Source organism: Myxine glutinosa, chromosome 14 (assembly GCF_964187855.1).
Source record: "Myxine glutinosa chromosome 14, kmMyxGlut1.1, whole genome shotgun sequence".
NCBI classification, from domain to species: domain Eukaryota; kingdom Metazoa; phylum Chordata; class Myxini; order Myxiniformes; family Myxinidae; genus Myxine; species Myxine glutinosa.
Window position 1 is genome coordinate 87,049,867 of NC_136274.1, and position 23,675 is coordinate 87,073,541.

Sequence of the window (23,675 nt, forward strand, 5' to 3'; positions counted from 1 at the left end):
GGGTACACTAGGATTGCACTCCGAACACCTCTGCCAGATTGCAGCCTGATAGTTTGCTCGTAAGGCATGCATGAAGAGACAATCTTCACAAGGGGGAAGCTGACTGGAGTCGACTTCTCCACGCCTTGCACAAAACAGCTGGTAGTGAAGCTTGTTGACTTGAGTTGTTTGTGGAAGGCAAATACATCCGACATGTTACTTCCTGAAGCTTTCCAAATAGTTCATCAGAGATCTCCCAGGACCTTCCCAACTCTCTGAATGTGTCTTAACAGGTCTTGTTAGTCTTCAGTTGTTTGAACATGGCCGACTTTCCACGCCCAGTGAAAGCACTGACTGTATCACAGCCCGTAAATGAGTGCATTCCAATCAGAGCATCACAGACATCATCTCCTGGTGCATGACTTAGCTTGCTGATGTCAGTGAACCTTGTGTGGTTCTTGGTGCCACATTTCTGGAACATGGGACATGGAATTCTCTTGCTGACTCCAATGCTTATAATCATTACATCTGTGTCCTCTGCTGTGAGTACTATACCCTTGTAGCCTGATTCAGCTGCATGTAGAGCATGGAGTATAAGACGGGTGTCTGCTTCTTCCTGGGTACTTGATAGCTCCGGAACCTCATCCCATCGTTCCCTTGTGAGCTTGAAACAGACATGTTCACAGGTAACATCCAGATCTTTGTCCTTGATCTTCTCAAGTTGACCTTTCCATTCTTCCACAAAGAACCTGATGAGGTGTGTTATGTTTTTAGAGTTACACAAAAGCTTCCTCCACTGGTGTACATTGTGGCCAGGCGCAATGCTCCTTAGCTCAACACCTGAATCTGCGCCTCTCTTTGCTCTCTCCAAATCTATGATGGACATCTCTCTATATACATCAAAGATAACATCAATGCGCTTGCTCTGACCACCTTCATGGATAACTTGAGTCAATACTGATTCTGCCAGTTGGGAGAACGTTTTGTCTTTCCCCTTCATCTTTTGGACCAGGCTCATTCCATCTATCAGAGTGGCTGAAGGTTGAGGGACTATTTCTGCTGGTGAGACATGCTTCTCCAACACCCTGGCAAGAGCAGCCTTGTTGGTCTTATGAAGAGACCCATCAATGTTGGCTAGGGCCCAAGGCAAAGGTCCAAGCAGGTGGGCTAAAACTTCACCCATGTGCAGCTGCCTGCTTTCTGCAACAAGAATCATCTGCCCAAACAGCTTCCTATCAGCCTTGAGGATAACTTCCTTTCTGTTGCCAAGGGTACGTGATTTCTTGCCAATGTCTGAGAATGTTTTCAGCTTCTTCTTTGTAATCCTGTCATGAAACTTTATGGCTGGACTGCCTGACTCCATCCTCGCTTGTTTGAAATCTTCATAAGCGTCTTTACCTATTTGGTGGGCTTCAATGAGGTTTTCAGCAACATCTGGAGGTGCAGCAATGCCAGTCGACAAACTAACAATGTCTTCATGGTCAGGATCGAAAGGACTGATCCAGCTGGACTCCATCATTTCAACAAGTGACTGAATATCAGCTTCATCCTTCCTGATTCTTGGTAATTGTAGATCAGGATGACTAAACTTGGAGTCATTCACGAACTTTGGCATCAGCTCTTAACTCCAAACACCGTGTGAGGCGTTCTCGTGTACGTGTTCCTGGCAGGTATTTGCTTGAGCTGTTACAGAAGATACATAGCCTTTCGTATACTCTTGAAGTACTTGGTGCATCTCTAGATGATTTTCTTGTACCAGTATCTTTAGCCTTAACATCAGCACCTTAGTTCTGGATACCACGGTTTGTGATGGCTTCAAGAAGCTTTTTCATAGTGAATACACTGCGACATTTGTGATGATACTGAATCTGTGGTACTTCACTTACTTCTAGGCCCCTGGCTATCTCCAAGAGTGGAAGGTGTTTTCTTATTTCTGCCGCTCTAAGCAGGGTTTTCCAGGATTCAAGACCTTGCAGCGTTGCCAGCTCCGAATCATCGTCAGTGCAATGAATGATGCAGCTCATTTTTGCACGTTTCTGCGGTGCAGGATCCTGGTCACAAGTTGGTAGATCCATTGTAGATATCTTAGTTCTTCACCAATCTACTGCATACATACACACACCTCTGCAAGGAAAGCAAGGCATAAGGCATATTTCATTTAGCATTTACTAGTCACAATATTATTTTAGTGTGGCGGACACAAAAGCCCACTGGCGTGGTGACATCATTCCACGCACCAAGTGGGCGGTGGCCACGCCCGAGGGGTAGGCGTGGCCTCAGGATATACACCGTGCGACCAGCCCGGAAGAGTTCAGTGTTACAGTGTAGTCTTACAATAAAGACGTTCATATGTTACCGCTTGTCCGCTTCCTCCTTGCTCACAAGCAGCGCGCGTAACGCCGCGCTTTACTGGTGACCCTCGACGTTGGATCTGCCGTAGCGATCCTTCCGAACACGACGCCATTGCAATGGCCAACGACAAGTCAATGGCGATTAAACTTCCCGAATTTTGGGAGGCCCAGGCCGAGGTCTGGTTCGTTCAAGCCGAAGCCCAATTTCAGCTTCGGCGCCTCACCAACGACGACCTGCGCTACTGCCATGTCGTCGCCTCCCTCGGGCCCAGCACGGCCGCTCGAGTTGTGTCCGTCCTTCGCCACCCACCGGACGGCCACAAGTACGAGGCACTCAAGCGGCTACTCCTAGCCACGTTCAGCCTCACGGACGACGCACGGGCCGACCGCCTCCTGGATCTCCCCGAGCTCGGTGAGACGTGCCCGTCGGTCCGAATGGACCATATGCTGTCACTGTTGGGCGACGAAGCCCCCGGTTCGCTATTCCGGGCGCTTTTCCGTCGCCAACTTCCAGCGCAGGTTCGCCTCGCGTTGGCCGGGACCGGGCTAACGGAACCCCGAGCATTGGCGGCCGAGGCGGACAAGTACTTCGCCGCTTCGGACACGCGGGCGAGCGTTGGCGTGGCCGTCACGGCCTTCGACGCTGCTGTTCCACAGCATCATCTTCTACAGCACGCTGAGTTTCAGCAGCATGCTGATACGCACCTCGTGAACGCCGCCACGCCCCGCCCACCGCCGCGGCGAAAACCGCCACCGCGGGGAAACCCGTCGACTCCACCGGCCTGGCGGAGCCAGCCGCGCTCCTCCAGCTCCACCACCTGGTGCTGGTTCCACGCCAAGTTCGGCCACGAAGCTCGGCGGTGTCATCCGCCGTGCTCCTTCAACGGGTCGGGAAACGCCCGGGCCGGCGCTCAATTGTGGCGATGAGCGCCGGCCGTTCGAGCAGCCTGCTGTTCATAACGGACACCTTCTCCGGGCGCCGTTACCTGTGCGACACGGGAGCACAGGTGAGTGTCATTCCCGCCGGCACGTCAGACAAGCACGCCGCGGGTGGGGGCCCCGCGCTGCTTGCCGCGAACGGGACGCCCATCCGTACGTACGGAAAACGCTGCCTCTCTCTGCGGTTTGGAGGGCAGGTTTTCCGATGGACGTTCGTCACCGCCGACGTGCCCATGGCACTGCTTGGCACGGACTTCCTGTGCGCTAATGGGCTCCTGGTCGACGTCAAGCGCAGACGGCTTGTCCAGGCCGAGACGTTCAGCTCGCTCGCATGTGCGTTGCCCAGCTCAACGAGCGGCTTGCCAAGCGGCTTGCCGAACGATTCGGTTCCGGCCACGTTGGTCTGTACGCTTCCGGCAGCGGACGCATTCACCCGCCTCCTCGCCGGCTTCCCGGCCCTCACGCGGCCCACCTTCTCGGCGGGGGCCGTCAAGCACGGGGTGGCCCATCACATCCCCACCGTCGGGCCACCGGTCTACGCCCGGGCACGCCGCCTCGAGCCGACGAAGCTGGCGGTGGCAAAAGCGGAGTTCGCTACCCTGGAGCGACTCGGCATCGTTCGGCGCTCAGAGAGCGCTTGGGCGTCGCCGCTGCACATCGTGCCGAAGCCCGGCGGGGGATGGCGACCGTGCGGGGACTATCGCCGTCTCAATGACGCCACGACTCCCGACCGCTACCCCGTCCCCCACATTCAGGACTTTTCCGCCCGTTTGGCGGGCAGGTCCTTCTTCTCGAAGGTGGACCTCATACGCGGCTACCATCAGGTCCCCGTCAGGCCGGAGGACGTCCCGAAGACGGCGGTCATCACGCCATTCGGACTCTTCGAGTTCCTGCGCATGCCCTTCGGTCTGAAGAATGCGGCTCAGGCGTTCCAGCGACTGATGGACAGCGTCCTGCGCGACTTGGATTTTGTCTACGTCTACCTGGACGATATCCTCGTCGCCAGCGCGTCCCGCGAAGAGCACCTACGCCACCTCCGCACGCTCTTCGAACGCCTGGGCCAGCATGGCCTGATTGTGAACCCCGCAAAGTGCCAGTTCGGCGCCGCCACAATCGATTTTCTGGGGCACCGTGTCACCAGGCACGGAGCCGTCCCCCTGCCGGCCAAGGTGGAGGCGGTGAAGGGGTTTCCGCGCCCCCGCACGATCAGAGGGCTGCAGGAGTTCCTGGGCATGGTGAACTTTTACCATCGGTTCCTGCCCCGTATCGCCCAGCTCCTGCGCCCCCTGCACGAAGCTCTCCGAGGTAAGCCGGGCAAAGGCGACGTTACCTGGACCGAGCAGATGGACACGGCGTTCACGGGCGCGAAGCTCGCCTTGGCTAACGCCACCATGCTCGCGCACCCGGCGCCCGATGCACCGATCGCCCTCACCACCGATGCCTCGGACTACGCGGTGGGCGCGGTGCACGAGCAATGGGTGCGTGGAGCTTGGCAACCGCTGGCGTTCTTTAGCCGGCAGCTTCGCCCGCCCGAACGCCGTTACAGTACCTTCGACCGCGAGTTGCTCGGACTTCACTTGGCGGTCAGGCACTTCCGCCATCTGCTCGAGGGCCGGGCGTTCACTGCCTTCGTCGACCACAAGCCACTGATCTTCGCGATGGGCAAGGTCACCGAGCCGTGGTCGGCCCGGCAGCAGCGTCACCTCTCGGCCGTGTCCGAGTACACGACGGACATCCAGCACGTCGCGGGGAAGGACAACCCGGTGGCGGATTGCCTTTCCCGGGCCGTCGCCCACGCAGTCCACCTCGGCATCGACTATGCCCGGATGGCAGCGGACCAGGCCGCTGACCCCGACGTCCAGGCCTTGCGGACCGCCGTCACGGGCCTCCGCGTCACCGAGGTGCCGTTTGACGGCGCGGGCGCGGCCCTCTTGTGCGACGTCTCCCTCGGGCGTCCTAGCCCCATTGTGCCCGCGGGCTGGCAGCGCCAGGTGTTTGACGCCATCCACGGCCTGTCCCACCCGGGTGCGAGGGCCTCCCAAAGGCTGATCGCCGACAAGTTCGTCTGGCATGGCCTCCGGAAGGCCGTCCGCGGCTGGGCCAGGACATGCCTCGCATGCCAGCGCGCCAAGGTGCACCGGCACACCCAGGCCCCGTTGGCCCCGTTCACGGTGCCGGAACGCCGGTTTGACCACGTCCACGTGGACCTGGTGGGACCTCTGCCCCCCTCGCGGGGTTTCACCCACGTCCTCACCATGGTGGACCGCACCACCCGGTGGCCGGAGGCCGTGCCCTTGGCGTCGACAACGGCGGCCGATGTCGCGCAGGCTTTCATCGCCACCTGGGTCGCCCGGTTCGGCGCCCCCTCAGACATCTCATCCGACCGCGGCCCCCAGTTCACCTCGGAGCTCTGGGGGGCGGTTGCGCAGGGGCTCGGGGTCCGGCTGCACCGAACCACGGCCTACCACCCCCAGGCTAACGGCCTGTGTGAGCGATTTCACCGCTCATTGAAGGCCGCGCTCCGGGCCACCCTCCGCGACGGCGGCTGGGTCGACAGGCTCCCCTGGGTCCTGCTGGGCCTCCGGACGGCGCCCAAGGAGGACCTGCGCGCATCCGCGGCGGAGTTGGTCTTCGGGCAACCGCTGCGGGTACCGGGCGAGTTCCTCCCCGACTCCACGGCACCATGGTCCGCGGCACAGCAGCGCTCCGCTCTGCAAGAGACCGCCCAGAGGTTCGCCCCGGTGCCAACGGCATGCCACGGGCACCCACCGACGCACGTCGCCCCGGAGCTTCGCAAGGCGGAGTACGTCTTCGTCCGCCACGATGCCCATCAGACACCACTGCGGCCCCCGTACGACGGGCCTTTCCGCGTGCTGGAGACCGGGGCGAAGCACTTCACCCTGGACATCGGCGGTACTCCTGACCGCGTTTCGGTAGACCGCCTCAAGCCGGCCCACCTCGATGTGGACCATCCACCGCCAGTGGCCCGACCCCCACGTCGGGGCCGCCCTCCTGCGGGCGGACCCCCGGCACCGCCCAGCCCCGCCGCCACGGCGCCCCCCGGTCCTGCACCCATCCCAGGGGCAGCCAGGGGCATCCCACCTGGTATCCCTGCACCCCAGACGCCGCCGATCGCCAGGGGGCGCTTCGGCCGGGTCATTCGTCTGCCCCGCAAACTGGCCCTCCAGGTGCGCGGGAATTCTGGGGGGGTGCGTGTGGCGGACACAAAAGCCCACTGGCGTGGTGACATCATTCCACGCACCAAGTGGGCGGTGGCCACGCCCGAGGGGTAGGCGTGGCCTCAGGATATACACCGTGCGACCAGCCCGGAAGAGTTCAGTGTTACAGTGTAGTCTTACAATAAAGACGTTCATATGTTACCGCTTGTCCGCTTCCTCCTTGCTCACAAGCAGCGCGCGTAACGCCGCGCTTTATTAGCATCATAATGCTCTATTTAAAGCAGCTTTCACATTTGTACAATGACAAAAAATTTCAGAAATCGAAGAAATAGGGGTTAGTTGTTGAAGTTTTGTGAATGATATGTTATTTTAAATCATCTACAATGTCTTATCTATACATTATGAAATAATTTCAGCATCTACATATCACGAAATAGTAATCAGATCAGTTGAAAATAAAAACTCTTAATTTTCGATTTTGCATTGAAACATGACCTTTTGACCTCTGAGGAAGTCACCTGATAACGAAAGATGAAAATATAATACAGTTGTGTAGATAGGGCAAAGGGGGGCATTAAGCTCCAGGGGGCATTCGGCTCCACTACATTGTAAATGCATTTTATAACTTCCTGAACAAGAAAACTCATTCTGATTGGTTCTTGAGTCACTTGAGAACATGGCCGGTGTATCATGAATAAAATATAATCCAATTACAATGTAGTGGAGCCTAATGCCCCCTGGAGCTTAATGCCCCCCTTTGCCCTATATGATGTAGCTTCACAATGAATTATGATTTGTTAAAGTATGTTCAGTAAAACTGAAGTTGTAGCGAAGCAAAAATGGTACCCCTCTCCCCTAAAATTCAACTTCCAGGTTATATGGGGGTGGGTTTGTTCACAGAGTGATAACTATCATTAAGCTACTAGACAGGCAGGGTTATCATACCAAAATATAAACTAGAGACATGGAGGAAGACAAAAAGCCCAAAATTGTTTGCTGACCTTGGGTGGTACCAAAATCTGTATTGGCCCCTGGACTATTAGCTCTGTCTGTGGTGAGTCAGGACTCGTCAGCCTTGAGCGCCATCGTCAGACGCGGCTCCGTGCTTGGCGGGAAGTAGGCCTCGATGCCCCCGTTCGCGCACTGCGAGGCCGCCGAGCCACTCGCTTGCCCTGGTCTCGCCCACTCCAGTGGCAAGCCTTGCTCGCTTCGTGAATGCCAGCCAGGGAGGAGAATCGATGGCACTCCAATGTTGCTCCAACAGGTGAGTCGCGGTTCACAAAAGGAAGGTCCAACCGGGAACGAAAGGCAAAGCAGAAGGGAGGTCCGGGCAGGAACGAAGCCAAAACGAGAAGGGCAAAATTCCAGCGAGCCAGTCGTTTTACTCCTGGTCTTCTCTGACGTCAGCTCCTTTTCCCCAACCAGCGCGGTGCCCCTCGACTTCTCGAATCTTCTCACCGCATAGGTGTCCTCCCATTGGCCGAGCGCTTGGCGCCCTGCTCTCATGCCATTGGTCAGTGGCCAACCACAAGTCCTTCTTTACCCTCCAATCACGGGGAAGCTCTCTGCCCTTCCGTTGACCAATCACTCGTCCTCCCCTACTTTGCCAATCGGTGCCCTGCTTATTGCTCGCCCCTCCCCCGGGCCAATCAAGAGTCCTCCTGGGCGTGGCTCCCAGCCTGCCTGGTCAATGTGTGAAAGCCATGGTGTACCACTGCGCGGCCGCTGCCTGCTGGTCTTTCCGGTCAGTTCTTGTAAGGGGGGTGGGGGGGATTTAATTAATGTGGTGCACTAAGGGCCTATCTAAGTGTCTATAAGAATGCGTTGCCAAAAGGGACAAAGGAATGATCACAGGTTTCACAAACAATGGAGTCTTATCCTTATCGCCGAGATCTATTTATCACCGGATCATCCTCGTATACAACAACAACAACATGCATTTTAAGGCCATTTTCCCTGCTAGAGCGGGGGTTAGCCTTGCGGTCCCCATGACAATCTTCTCCATCTTGCCCTATTTTCTGCATCTCTCCTTGTTAACCCCCTTGCCCGCATTTCTTCTTCCACCATCTTTAGCCAAGTCTTTCTCGGTCTTCCCCGTCCTCTACTTCCTTCGACATTCATTTCCATCACTCTCCTCAACCAGTCACTTTCATCCTTCCTCAACACATGACCAAACCATCTCAACCTGTTCCTATTCACAGCATCCATCACAGGCTCTATTCCCATCATCTTTCGCAATTCATCATTTGTCTTCCTCTCTCAACGATACTCTGCACATCCGTCGAACCATTCGCATTTCCACCCTTTCCAGCCTTCGTTGCTGCTCTACGTTCATTACCCATGTCTCGCTCCCATAAATCATAACACTTCTCACACATGCAGCATACACCTTTCCCTTCAGCTTCAACGACACTCCCCTCCTCATCAGCACACCACTCCATCCTCATTCACCCCGTCTCCCTCCATCTATCCTTATTCCCTCTCTCTTCCTCCATCCTCATTCCCTCCCTCTTCCTCCATCCTCATTCCCTCCACCCCCGTCCTCATTCCCTCCACCTCCGCCCTCATTCCCTCCACCTCCGTCCTCATTCCCTCCACCTCCGTCCTCATTCCCTCCACCTCCATCCTCATTTCCTCTCCCTCCATTCTCATTCCTTCTCCTCCTTGCTCCCTCTTCTTCTTCACTCAGATCGGGTTAAAACACATAATGACCTTTGCTGTGGGTCTTGAAGGTTAAACACAATTTTAATGATAATCCATGACATTTGCTCCGAAATAAACACCTACGTTTTCCTCCCTGTAATCAAAACGCTCCATTTTCGTGCCTCTAGAAGTGGAAGGTTCATTCGGTACCTAGTGGATGTCAGTGAGTGTTGCAGCACTAACTACAATTTGAATGCTCACTCGTCAAACTCCTCACACCTGTATGCCTCAAGAGCGTTCCCGTTTCATTCGGCCATTCTATCTACCTTGCCAGGAATATTAGTACATTTCTAGCTTACCTGTGAACGTTTGCAGATTGCCAGCACACGCAGCACATTGCTACACACGTTTTGCACACTCGTGTTGCCGAAGGTGCAGGTGACCGCGAGGACGCGAGCACCTGGAGCAGCAAGAAGCATCATGAGGGCGAGAGCGTCGTCCACTCCGCAATCGACATCAATAATGAAGAGTTTCTCCTCCTCCTCCTCTTGAACCAATTCATTTGTCGCATTTGTATCACCCAATGGACCTGTGTACACACACACACGAACACGTGCACACACAATGGCAGATATATACACACACACACACACACACACACACACACACACACACACACACACACACACACACACACACACACACACGTCCCCGGCTGCCCAATACGTCCCAGCAATGTCGCACGCTGGAGGATATAGTATTAATTTATTTGTAATGTGTCGATGTCCCCGGCTGCCCAAGGCACTCCAGCAATGTCGCACGATGGAGGATATAGTATTTATTTATTTGGAATGGGGGCGATGACCTCGTGTGCCCAAGGCACCCCAGCAATGTCGCACGATGGAGGATGTAGTATTTATTTATTTGGAATGGGGGCGATGACCTCGTGTGCCCAAGGCACCCCAGCAATGTCGCACGATGGAGCATATAGTATTTATTTATTTGGAATGTGCCGACGTCCCTGGCTGCCCAAGGCACCCCAGCAATGTCGCACGATGGAGGATATGGTATTGTTGCGGATCTCAACGTCGGCCTTTCCCCTTACCAAGGCGGGATTAATCCCCTTGTCTTTTTACTAGCCGACGTGATGCGGGGCTATGACGTTCCTTCCGGTCAGCGTTGGGTAGGGTCGTAGGCCGAATTCCTAATACCTAATTACCAACGCCTCCCAGGAAGCAAGGAAATAACCCGCCCGAACCACGGTTTTAGTGGAAACGCCGAGCGATAGCGAGCCGTGATCCGAGCCGTTAACAAGAACTAACCCGATCTGAGCAGTTCCGAATCGTGCCACGCTTACCCAATGGAGGAAAAGACTGATACGGTCGAATTAGGAAGAACAGATTGGTTTATTTATAATTTGTACAGGAAGGAGAAGAATAACACACAGTGAAGCTTATACAGTCTTAACTTATCCCTGGACAAACGGGCCCGTCACACAGACACACTCACACGGGGATGTAGATGAACAGGTCGATGGTCCGGGGCTGATGGCGTCCGGGCAGCTCACTCCGGTCCCCCGACTCGTACTGTGAAGCAGATGGTCAGGCGGCAGCGGCCAGGAACTATCCTCGTGTCGTTTGGCGTGCATGGGATTATTAGAGGGCAACGGTAGGATGGCTCGGCGGTTACACTCGCGGCTCAGCCGCGTACATAATAATCGACAGCTCGAACGCGCTTCTTAATGCGTTTCTCCTCACGAGTCCTTTGCAAGCTCTCATACAACCATTCCTTCTGGCCAGTCCTGTTATACAGTTCTCTCATAAGGGCAGTCCTCTTGGTAAAGCGCAATTCCTTCAAGTCTTGTCATATAACGAGTGCAGTTGCGTCAGTCCTCTCGCATCAGTCCTTTGGAAGGGCTTTGTGCGCGTGTTTATATAGCGCCGCCCAGCGAACCCTCTGGAACTTGCCAGCCACGCTCTTACCATGCCCCTCATGCCATTTCACCCGAGCCCTGGTTGGTTGTTGGCTCTTACCGGCTCCGCCTTTGACGTGCTGCTTGACGTGGCCACACCCTGACCTCGCGCTCCTCCCCCTTTCCAGGCCTATCTCGTGGCATTTGGCTGGTTTCGAGCGAAAACGCTTGCCAGCAGCGAACGCTGCTGGCAAAGGAGGTGGATTAGCCGAATCAGAGCGCGGGATGGATGCTGCCCAACGAGGTCGATTTGGAGGGTGGGCCGCAAAATGAACGGGACCTAAGCTTATTTATTTTACACAACGCAGGTATCACTAATGGAAATGACCTTATCCTACACATACTATGACATAACTAATGTTCTAAGGTGGCCTACGTGTTGCATGTGGACTAACTATGGGGGCAAATCTTTAACCTTTAATGATCAATATTTACACTCTCAAAACCGCAACAATGCACCCCTCCTTCGCCAGGCTCGTCCCCGAGCCGAACCCACACAAGTGAGCCTGACCGGTTCGGATGCAAGGGTCAGGACTACTTTTTAATTAGTGTGACACTTAGGTGTAGTTTCCCTCTACATTTACTCTAACACTCTGCGTGTGACAGTTTTAAACACTAGATATGTCCCACCTACTGCGTTGTGCACTAACTATCAGACTCACGCCCACAATTAATCGAATTACGGAAAGAATTCGCAAACTAAACATAAAGCCGGTGGGGAGCATGTTATTTACAAGACTACTAATTATTTACAATACTCCAACCCAGGATCTGTTCTTTTGTGGGAAAGAAAATAAATTTTGAAAAGGAGAAACACAGAATGCACTGCACCAATACACCATACACTAATATGCACAAAAATGCACAGTCAGGCACCAAAATGCACAATCATAAAAATGCACAGTCATGCACAACCATCAATAAAAAATGCACAATCACATTTCAAAATAACCAATGATGTCTTGTGCTTGCTTGGCTGCTGGGCCACAGCGTCTTCTTGCTTCGTCTTCGGTGTGCCATCGTCAAAACTTACAGTCTTCTTTTCCTGACACACCAAAGGAATTAATAAAAAGGCACAAACCGTGTCCGTTTTTATTCCGGCCAGCAGGGCCAACTCAGGTGGTCCGACTGCATGGCATCGAGGCCACTTAAAAACACAGTGGTCCGCAGGGCAAGATAACGTTTGCCGCGATTGTCTGCCCCAGCAAAGGTGCCAGGCCACAGAACGTGTGGTCCATAGGTGTACCGGTGCAGGCAACAGGCAGCAGGGTGCAGCGCAAAGGTGCAGCCGCACAGCTCAGGGTACCTGCACACTCCCCTCAACAAAAGATAATGGGTCCATGGGTGGGGAGGAAAGACAAAGCAGAGGTTAGCGGGGGCAAGGGCGCAAGGGTACACGTCATCACAAGGTAATGCGACATGAGGAGCATGGCTAAGCGAGCGGAGAAAGCTCGTCCCTAGCCATTCGTCACCCCCCATGTCAATCTACACTACCCTTGCCCTTCCCTGTATTTACACTTTCTTTACAAATTCCGTCTCTACCGTCTTGTCTCCCATATCTCCCTCTACGCCAAATTCGTCAGCCAATCCCTCCCAAGAAGGAAGGGATGGAATATACACAATGTCTCACCCACGTCATGATGCATCTTTCCTTCCAAACATTCCGCAAAACCCGGTGTGGAGTCCTCTCACCTTGGTGAGTGGATGTGGATGGTGCGAAGAGATTCTGATCCTAGCTATCCTCTAATAACAAACCAATTTTTTTTTCCAGGGTTCTATCCCACTTCTGACACCAGTTGTCGCACCAACCCTTTGGTTAAAACCAGGGCTCGTGGATGCTGGTCCCTGGTGGTCGTTGGCTCGCCATCTGCGTGGTGCTCAGAGCGGTGTTCGGTGCTTTGGAGCTTAGAGTGTTGCACGGACCTCGTTGGCGGTCGACGAGGAGCCTGGGGTGGGCGTTGGCTCAGGCCTTCGTGGTGCAGCGGAGCTTGGAGCCAAGTGGGGACGACAGACCACAGACAGATAGGACGCACCAAAGAACATTACACGACGAGACCTCCTTGACACCAATTTTTTTTTCCAGGGTTCTATCCCACTTCTGACACCAGTTGTCGCGCGGACCCTTCGGTTAACACCAGGGCTCGCGGATGGACCAGAACGGACTTACTTGAGGTGACGACCAAACACGGATTGTGCTATCAAACGTGAGAAGAGAAGAAGGGAAGAGGAAGAAGCGGGAGAAGCGCTTATCTTCAGCGAACCCACGGCAGCTGCAGGGAAATAAATGTACTCGACACCGAATTAGAATGTACAAAAATAAACACGTTTATTCCGGAACCCGAGACAATGAAACGCGATGGTTATCAAATAAAAGTCCTAATTTTGGATCCCACACACCACACTTCAAATACGCCACACAGGAATGGATTACGAAAGGAAATGTCTCGTCGTGTAATGTTCTGTGGTGCGTCCTTATCTGTCTGTGGTCTGTCGTCCCCACTTGGCTCCAAGCTCCGCTGCACCGCGAAGGCCCGAGCCAACACCCACCCCAGGCTCCACATCGACCGCCCTCGAGGTCCGTGCGACACTCTAAGCTCCAAAGCACCGAGCACCGCTCCGAGCACCACGCAGATGGCGAGCGAACGACCACCAGGGACCTCCCAAGACCAAGCAGGGAAGCGCAGAGAGCACAAGACAGCCAGAGACAGCCAGAAAGCACAAGGGTTCGAGCTGGATGTGCAAGAGCGCCAGAGGGACGTGCTGCGCAAGAGAGAACTGGATGTGCAAGAGGGCCAGAGGGACGTGCTGCGCAAGAGAGAACTGGATGTGCAAGAGAGAAAATGTCGTTCGGCACGCCCCTATATAACCTCTGTTACGACGTCGGCCTTGGCGCGCCACCCAATCAGCGCCTTCCACCGAACCTCCCAGCTCCTTCCCTCCAATCACAACCTCATGTGGTGTGGTCACGCGATGTTGCTCGGCCTAGCTGGTGATGTAGCTGTCGGCGGCCACCCGGCGGTGCCCTGCTCTGACTTCCTGCCTGTCTTTTCCCAAAGTCGTTGTCAGGGAAGGAAATTTAATTAATGTGTGCACTGCAGGGCCTGTCTAAGTGTCTACAGGTGTGCATTGCCATAAGGGACAAAGGTTTGATTACCAGGTGTGACACACAAGGGTTTATCTTAATCCCTACACTATCTAACACTCGAACATCCTGGTATGTTCACAAGCAGATATCTTAACCCGACAAACCGGACTACACACACAGAACTTATTACAGGTAGATTCCCTATCGCGACAGATGAAGCATGTTACCTATTCAGATCTACCTGACTCTAGATATTGCTTTACCCTACCGACATAACAATATGGTATTTATTTATTTGTAATGTGGCGATGTCCCCGGCTGCCTAAGGCGCCCCAGCAATGTTGCACCACGGAGGATATGGTATTGTTACGGTCGCGGCTAGGATGTTGTTTGCCGAGCGGATGGCCGCCGCGCCCGAACAGTTACCCCGACTAACCCGATTCCTGAACGTTGGCCGAATCGTGCCACAGATATTCAATGAGGGAAAAGACAAAGGCGACACGGATGTGAGGAAGAGGAAGACAGAAGTAGGGGATACGAATATAATTTATTGCTATTTACAACCAAAAGTAACCAAGGAGAAGGAAGGATAATAAAATAAAGACAGAAGGAATCAAGAAGACACAGTGAAAATTACCAGCTTATCTAAACAGTCTTACTTTACCCAGGGACAGAACAAACAAAGACAGAGTCACGCGGGGAATGATGACAGGAATGGCAGGAGGTGGATGGCTGGAGGGAGAGGATGAAAACTGGAACCGGAGCACGGTCAGGCCGGGAGTGAGCAGCCGCAGCCCCTGGTCGATCGGCATGTTTTGCAGCCGCCGTTCCTTCGCAGCCACGGACGAAAACTGCCGTCGAAGCTCAAAGCTGTGGTGGTTTAAAGCTGCGGTGGTTGCACTTGTTCTCAGGCTTGGCACTTGTTACTTGTTCTCTCTGACTCCCTCTCTTGCTCTCTTTGCTTCGCTTTTCCCTCTCTCTCTCTTGCTCTCTTTGCTTCGCTTCGCCCCTTCTCTCCTCTCTCTTTCTTAGTCCAACAACTTCAAGGCTTTCGCGCGCGCTCTTTATAACGCCTCAGGCGATCAAGCCGCTGGTGTCCAGGACATGCCCATCGGTGAGCTCAACTCGGCCCTGGTTGGTCGCGCGGGCTCCCGATCCCGCCCTTAGAGGAGGCGTTGGCAAGGCCACGCCTTGTTCCCGGCGCTGGGCCAACTCCCACCTTCGGCTCCGAGATTACCTCGTGGCTAATGGAGTCTTGGGATGAAACAACCCACAGCTGTAGCAACCCTAACAAACCGCCCAGTGCAGTTGGCAATTGAGGCTTTGAGGGAATGCAGTTGGCAATGGTTGGAAGGGGAATGTGAAGGGAATCTACTCTTATTCCACCTGGTGCAATGGAGTATTTAAATTAATGGAAGACACAGCCTTACACTAATACACATAATAAGGATATAACTACTGAACAGGGATATATGGTGTCCTGCGTGTATGTTTTATGGAATTAACTACGGGAACGCCCCTTTGACCTTTATACAACAACAAATGCAAGAAGGAGGGTGACATTTTACAACAATTCATTACACAACAATAAATAAAAAAAACATTCTCATAACCACAACAGTATTTATTTATTTGTAATGTGGCGATGTCCCTGGCTGCGCAAGGCGCCCCAGCAATGTCGCACGATGGAGGATATGGTATTTATTTATTTGTAATGTGGCGATGTCCCTGGCTGCGCAAGGCGCCCCAGCAATGTCGCACGATGGAGGATATGGTATTTATTTATTTGGAATGGGGTCGATGTCCCCGGCTGCCCAAGGCGCCCCAGCAATGTCGCACGATGGAGGATATGGTATTTATTTATTTGTAATGTGGCGATGTCCCTGGCTGCGCAAGGCGCCCCAGCAATGTCGCACGATGGAGGATATGGTATTTATTTATTTGGAATGGGGTCGATGTCCCCGGCTGCGCAAGGCGCCCCAGCAATGTCGCACGATGGAGGATATGGTATTTATTTATTTGGAATGGGGTCGATGTCCCCGGCTGCCCAAGGCGCCCCAGCAATGTCGCACGATGGAGGATATGGTATTTATTTATTTGGAATGGGGTCGATGTCCCCGGCTGCCCAAGGCGCCCCAGCAATGTCGCACGATGGAGGATATGGTATTTATTTATTTGTAATGTGGCGATGTCCCAGGCTGCCTAAGGCTGCCTAAGGCGCCCCAGCAATGTCGCACGATGGAGGATATGGTATTGATTTATTTGGAATGGGGGCGATGTCCCCGGCTGCCCACTGCGCCCCAGCAATGTCGCACGATGGAGAATATAGTATTTATATATTTGGAATGGGGACGATGTACTTTGAATGTAGCTCTACTTACTTGTTCGAGTATATTTTTTCAGTTACATGCAAAACCATTTTAATGCAAATTGTTCATTTCTGCATTTTGATTTGCATATTGTTGTTCTTTTTCCGTTTGTTCATAAACTAAAATTTCAACCTTAATGTGGTTTTGTGTGTGAATTCGAACAGAGTTGTGAAAACACGAAGGTGGAGGTTTTAGGTTTGACTCTGAACACGAACTGTGATTGGTGGAGGTTTTCGGTTTGACTCTGAACACGAACTGTGATTGGTGGAGGTTTTAGGTTTGACTTTGAACACGAACTGTGATTGGTGGAGGTTTTAGGTTTGACTCTGAACACGAACTGTGATTGGTGGAGGTTTTAGGTTTGACTCTGAACACGAACTGTGATTGGTGGAGGTTTTAGGTTTGACTCTGAACACGCCCTGTGATTGGTGGAGGTTTTAGGTTTGACTCTGAACACGAACTGTGATTAGTGGAGGTTTTAGGTTTGACTCTGAACACGAACTGTGATTGGTGGAGGTTTTAGGTTTGACTCTGAACACGAACTATGATTGGTGGAGGTTTTCGGTTTGACTCTGAACACGAACTGTGATTGGTGGAGGTTTTCGGTTTGACTCTGAACACGAACTGTGATTGGTGGAGGTTTTCGGTTTGACTCTGAACACGAACTGTGATTGGTGGAGGTTTTCGGTTTGACTCTGAACACGAACTGTGATTGGTGGAGGTTTTAGGTTTGACTGTGACCACGAACTATGAAAACACAAACTTGAAATTCATCTCCAGAATGATGAAACGCCTTTCATTGCATCATTAAACCATGTCACGTGACCAAGTCTACTTCATGATTCGTTTCAATCCACCGGGTAGAACGGGACGAGAAATATATATAAAACGTCAACTCACCTTTCTCGCACCACACAGCACTCAACTCACCACCATCGCGCCACACAGCACTCAACTCACCACTCTTGCACCGCACAGCACTCAACTCACCACTCTCGTTCCACACAGCACTCAACTCACCACTCTCACGCCGCACAGCACTCAAATCACCACTCTCGCGCCGCACAGCACTCAACTCACCACTCTCGTGTCGCACAGCACTCAACTCACCACTCTCGCACCGCACAGCACTCAACTTACCACTCTCGCACCGCACAGACCTCAACTCGCCACTCTCGAACCGCACAGCAATCAACTCACCACTCTCGCACCGCACAGAACTCAATTCACCAATCTCGCTCCGCAGAGCACTCAACTCGCCACTCTCTCACCGCACAGCACTCAACTCACCACTCTTTCACCGCACAGCACTCAACTCACACCTCTCGCATCACAAAGCACTCAACTCACACCTCTCGCAACGCAACGCCTCTCGCAACGGTCCAAGAATGGTGACTGAACGGTCCACTGAACGGTCGCAACCCTCTCGCAACGCAACGCACACCTCCTTCCACCAAGCTCGGAACAAGTGTGTGTCTACCCTCAGGAGTGCCAGGAAGCACTATCTCTCCTCACTCAAGAATGAACTCTCAAACCTGTCTCCTTCCTCCAAATCCTGGTGGCGTCTGGTCAAATCCGTTTCTGGTGTTTGTTCCCCCTCCATCCCCTCCCTTACCTCAAATGGCCACACAGTTGACATCGCACGTGACAAAGCCGAATGCCTCAACTCTGTGTTTGCCTCAAAATCCTTAGTCCCAAACCCATCTCTCTCTGTTCCCACCTTTCCCAGTCGAACCAAACTGCTCCTGGACTCTGTGACCTTCTCTCCTGACAAGGTGGAGGAGTTTTTGTCAAACCTCGACTCTGATTCTGCAACTGGACCAGATGGCATCAGCCCACGGGTCCTAAAATCCTGCTCTGCCGCTCTATCTCACCCTCTCTCTGTTCTTTTCACCCTATCTTTTGCTCAAGGTCATCTGCCAGCATCCTGGAAATCAGCAAACATTACCGCTTTACACAAAAAAGGTGCAAAAACAGATCCTTGCAACTACAGACCAATCAGCCTGCTCCCAATTATCAGCAAAGTCATGGAATCCATCATTGCTTCGGATATGAAATCTTTCCTCTTCTCCAATGGCTTGATCTCTGATCATCAATTTGGTTTCAGACCAGGTCACTCTACTCTGGACATGCTGCTTCTGCTGTCTCAACAATGGATGGAGGTCCTCAATGCCAAACAGGAAATCAGAGCTGTCTCCCTTGACATATCACGTGCCTTCGATACGGTCTGGCACCCAGCTCTGCTCACCAAACTCTCCTCCTATGGTATCCATGGAAATCTCCATGCATGGCTTGCGGACTTCCTCTCTGGTCGTAGTCAACGTGTGGCCCTGAATGGATTTCTCTCATCTCCCCTTCCCGTTCAGGCTGGAGTTCCCCAAGGCAGTGTGCTGGGCCCTGTGCTTTTTCTGGTCTTTATCAATGATCTCTCCGACTCTCTGGAAAATCCTCTGTATCTCTTTGCTGATGACTCCACTCTCTGCCGCTCCATTCCTCTTCCCTCAGATCGGCAGTCTGCAGCCTCCTCACTCTCTGAAGACCTGGACAAAATCACAGACTGGTCAAACATGTGGAACATGTTTTTCAATCCTGACAAATCTCACACTCTTACTATGTCTCTCCGAAAAGATCGACTGGACAACCCTCCCATCTACTTTCTCAACAATCCTCTCCAAGAAGTTCTGTCGCTCAAGCTTTTGGGTCTCACCATCTGCCATGATCTTTCTTGGGAAAACCACATTTCCAAGCTGGCCTCCAAAGCCAGTCGCCGACTGGGCATCCTCCGTCGTGCGAAGTCCTTCCTAGGCACACCTGAGCTCCTCACCACATACAAGGCTTTCATCCGCAGCTCAATGGAATACTGTTCTCCCCTATGGGCTGGTGCTCCTGCCTCACACCTGGCTCGGCTTCACGCTGTTGAATCCAAAGCTTTCAGAATCATTGGAATCTCCCGCGATGAAGCTATCTCTGAGGGCCTTTCACTCACTCACCGCAGGCAGGTAGGTGGTCTTTCTGTCTTCTACCGACTCCTCTCCGGCCTTGCTCCCCCAGCTCTCTCTGTGCTCTGTCCCCCAAATATTCCTACAGGTCGCACAAGATCTGCCAGCCACCCTCTGATGGTTAAACTGCCGAAATCTCGGCTCTCTGCTCACCTTCACTCTTTCATTCCTCTTTTCTCCCGCCTCTGGAACAAACTCCCACACTCACTTCAATCACACTCCTCCCTCCAGGTCTTCAAAACAGCTGTTCACCACCATCTCTTATCTTCCCCCATCCAAAACCTTGATCTTTTCTACCCCCTCTAATTCACCCCAGATCCACCTTGTTTGAAATTCCAACTTCTTTCCTGGAAGTCTTGGCAGTGTCCATACGTTTTATACCTCTCCCACCCCCCCCCCCCCCCTTCCCATGCCTTCCCCCCAAAGCCCTCTCCCTCCCACAGTTCTCTCGATGTCTCCATGTTTCTCGGTCCCTGCTCTCAAATGTTGTGTTTGTGTCCTTCCCCCTCTCTCCCCATCTTGTCTACCGCTCCCGATGTTATTTGTTTTGTGTGTCTGTTTGTCTTTCTGTGTGATTAATGTTCGCTCTTTCACGAGCCTCGATCTTGTATACAAAAAAAAAAAAAAAAAAAAAAAAAAAAAAAAAAAAAAAAAAAAAAAAAAAAAAAAAAAAAAAAAAAAAAAAAAAAAAAAAAAAAAAAAAAAAAAAAAAAAAAAAAAAAAAAAAAAAAAAAAAAAAAAAAAAAAAAAAAAAAAAAAAAAGCACTCAACTCACCACTCTCACACCGCACAGAACAACTCACCACTCTCGCACCGCACAGCACACAACTCAACATTCTCGCACCGCACAGCATTCAACTCACCACTCTCGCAGCGCACAGCACTCAACTCACCACTCTCGCACTGCACAGCACTCAACTCACCACTCTCGCACAGCACTCAACTCACCACTCTTGCACCCAACTCACCACTCGCACCGCTCAGCACCCAACTCACCACTCTCAGAACGCCCACAACTCACCCCTCGCACCGCTCAGCACTCTCGCTTCGCTCACAACTCACCACTCCTGGACCGCTCAGCACTCACAACTCACCATTCTCGAAACGCTCACCACTCTCGGAACGCTCAGCACTCAACTCACCACTCTCGGAATGCTCACAACTCACAACTCACCATTCTTGGACCGTTCAGCAGTCACCATTCTTGGACCGTTCAGCAGTCACCATTCACCACTCGCGTACCACTCAGCACTCACCACTCTCGGACCACTCAGAACTCACCACTCTCGCCACACTCAGCACAACTCACCATTCTCGGACCGCTAAGCACTCTCACCCTACCACTCTCAGACAACTCACCACTCTCGGACAGCTCAGCACTCACCTCTCACCACTCTGACCGCTCAGCACTCAGCACTCAGCACTCTCGGTCTGCTCAGCACTCACCACTCACGGACCGATAAGCACTCTCAACCTACCATTCTTGGACAACTCACCACTCTCGGACAGCTCAACACACCTCTCACCACTCTTGGACCGCTGAGCACTCACCACTCACCACTCTCGGACCGCTCAGCAGTCACAGTCACCACCCACCACTCACACCACTCCACAGTCACCCTCTCGGAACGCTCAGCAGTCACTACTCACCACTCTCGGACCACTCAGCACTCAGTACTCACCACTCTCGCACTGCTCAGCAGTCACCACTCACCACTCTTGCACCGCACAGAACTCAACTCACCACTCTCGCACCGCACAGCACTCAACTCACCACTCTCGCACCGCACAGCACTCAACTCACCACTCTCGCACCACACAGAACTCAACTCACCACTCTCGCACCACACAGCACTCAACTCACCATTCTCACACCACACAGCACTCAACTCACCACTCTCGGAACACCCACAACTCACCACTCATACCGCTCAGGATTCACCACTCCTGGAGCGCTCAGAACTCACAACTCACCATTCTCGGAACGCCCACAACTCACCATTCTCGGAACGCCCACAACTTACCACTCTCGGAACGCCCACAACTCACCACTCGCACCGTTCAGGACTCACCACTCCTGGACCGCTCAGCACTCATAACTCACCATTCTTGAAACACTCACCACTCACGGAACGCTCAGCACTCACCTCTCTCGGACCGCTCAGCACTCACCACTCACCATTCTTGAAACGCTCACAACTTACCATTCTCGAAACGCTCATCACTCGCCCCTCACGGAACACTCAGCAGTCAACTCACCACTCTCGGACCGCTCACAACTCACCATTCTCGAAACGCTCACAACTCACCATTCTCGAAACACTCACCACTCACCATTCTCGAAACGCTCACAACTCACCATTCTCGAAACGCTCACAACTCACCATTCTCGAAACGCTCACCATTCACCATTCTCGAAACGCTCACAACTCACCATTCTCGAAACGCTCACCACTCACCTCTCACGGAACGCTCAGCACTAACCACTCTCGGACCGCTCACAACTCACCCCTCGCGGAACGCTCACCACTCACCCCTCGCGGAACGCTCACAACTCACCATTCTCGAAACGCTCACAACTCACCATTCTCGAAACGCTCACCGCTCACCCCTCGTGGAACGCTCAGCACTCACCACTCTTGGACCGCTCAGCACTCAACTCGCCACTCTCGAACCGCTCAGCACTCACTCCTCACCACTCTCGGACCGTTCAGCAGTCAAACTCACCACTCTCTGACCGCTCAGCAGTCACCAATCACCACTCTCAGACCGCCCAGCAGTCACCACTCACCACTCTCGGACCACTCAGCAGTCACTACTCACCACTTTCGGACCGCTCAGCACTCACCTCTCACCACTCTCGGACCGCTCAGCAGTCACCACTCACCACTCTCGTACTGCTCAGGGCTCACCAGTCTCGCACAGCTCAGAACTCACCACTCTCGGACCGCTCAGCACTTACCACTCTCGGACCGCTCAGCACTCACCACTCTCAGAACGCTCAGCAGTCACCACTCACCACTCGCACCGCTCAGAACTCTCAACTCACCACTCTCGCACCGCTCGGGTTCAAATTAAACTAACGCATCCCAGAGACAAATCTCAAACCTGATCACTCATTACCGCGCGCACTCACCTTCGATTTTCGCCATATTGCGCCTTATGTTTGATATCCGTCATGGACGTGGAAGTTCGACTTTCCCCTCCTCCAAATCCCTCCCATGTGTTTGTCATCAGACAAGGGGCGAATGAGATAAAACCGGAAAGGCACCAGGAAGAGCCGTACAAGGGAGAGCCGTACATGGGAGGATGGCACATAGGAGATCCGTACATGGGAGAGTGGCACATAGGATATCCGTACATGGGAGAGTCGTACATGGGAGAGTGGCACATAGGAGATCCGTACATGGGAGAGTGGCACATAGGAGATCCGTACATGGGAGAGTGGCACATAGGAGATCCGTACATGGGAGAGTGGCACATAGGAGATCGGTACATAAGAGAGTGGCACATAGGAGATCCGTACATAGGAGATCCGTACATGGGAGAGTCGTACAAGGGAGAGCCGTACATGGGAGGGTGGCACATAGGAGATCCGTACATGGGAGAGTGGCACATGGGAAAGCCGTACATGGGAGAGTGGCACATGGGAAAGCCGTACATGGGAGAGTGGCATAGAGGAGATCCGTACAAGGGAGAGCCGTACAAGGGAGAGTCGTACAAGGGAGAGCCGTACAAGGGAGAGTCGTACAAGGGAGAGCCGTACATGGGAGGATGGCACATAGGAGATCCGTACATGGGAGAGTGGCACATAGGATATCCGTACATGGGAGAGTCATACATGGGAGAGTGGCACATAGGAGATCCGTACATGGGAGAGTGGCACATAGGAGATCCGTACATGGGAGAGTGGCACATAGGAGATCCGTACATGGGAGAGTGGCACATAGGAGATCCGTACATGGGAGAGTGGCACATAGGAGATCCGTACATGGGAGAGTGGCACATAGGAGATCCATACATAAGAGAGTGGCACATAGGAGATCTGTACATGGGAGAGCCGTACATGGGAGAGCTGTACATGGGAGAGTGGCACATAGGAGATTCGTACATGGGAGAGCTGTACATGGGAAAGTGGCACATAGGAGAGCCGTACATG

General features: G+C 53.0%; 1 protein-coding gene across 1 annotated transcript in view; it reads right to left on the reverse strand.

The window, feature by feature from the left end:
* LOC137439974 (nucleoside hydrolase) overlaps positions 1 to 22,752 on the reverse strand; it is a 56,565-nt gene extending 33,813 nt beyond the window's left edge. Inside the window, exons 1-2 of the mRNA XM_078768553.1 lie at positions 22,653 to 22,752; positions 9,451 to 9,680 (exon numbers count right to left, since the gene is read on the reverse strand). Of these exons, the coding sequence (XP_078624679.1) occupies positions 9,451 to 9,680; positions 22,653 to 22,668 (246 nt within the window). The 5' untranslated portion in view covers positions 22,669 to 22,752. The remainder of the gene's footprint in view (positions 1 to 9,450; positions 9,681 to 22,652) is intronic.
* Between the last annotated feature and the right edge of the window lie 923 nt (positions 22,753 to 23,675).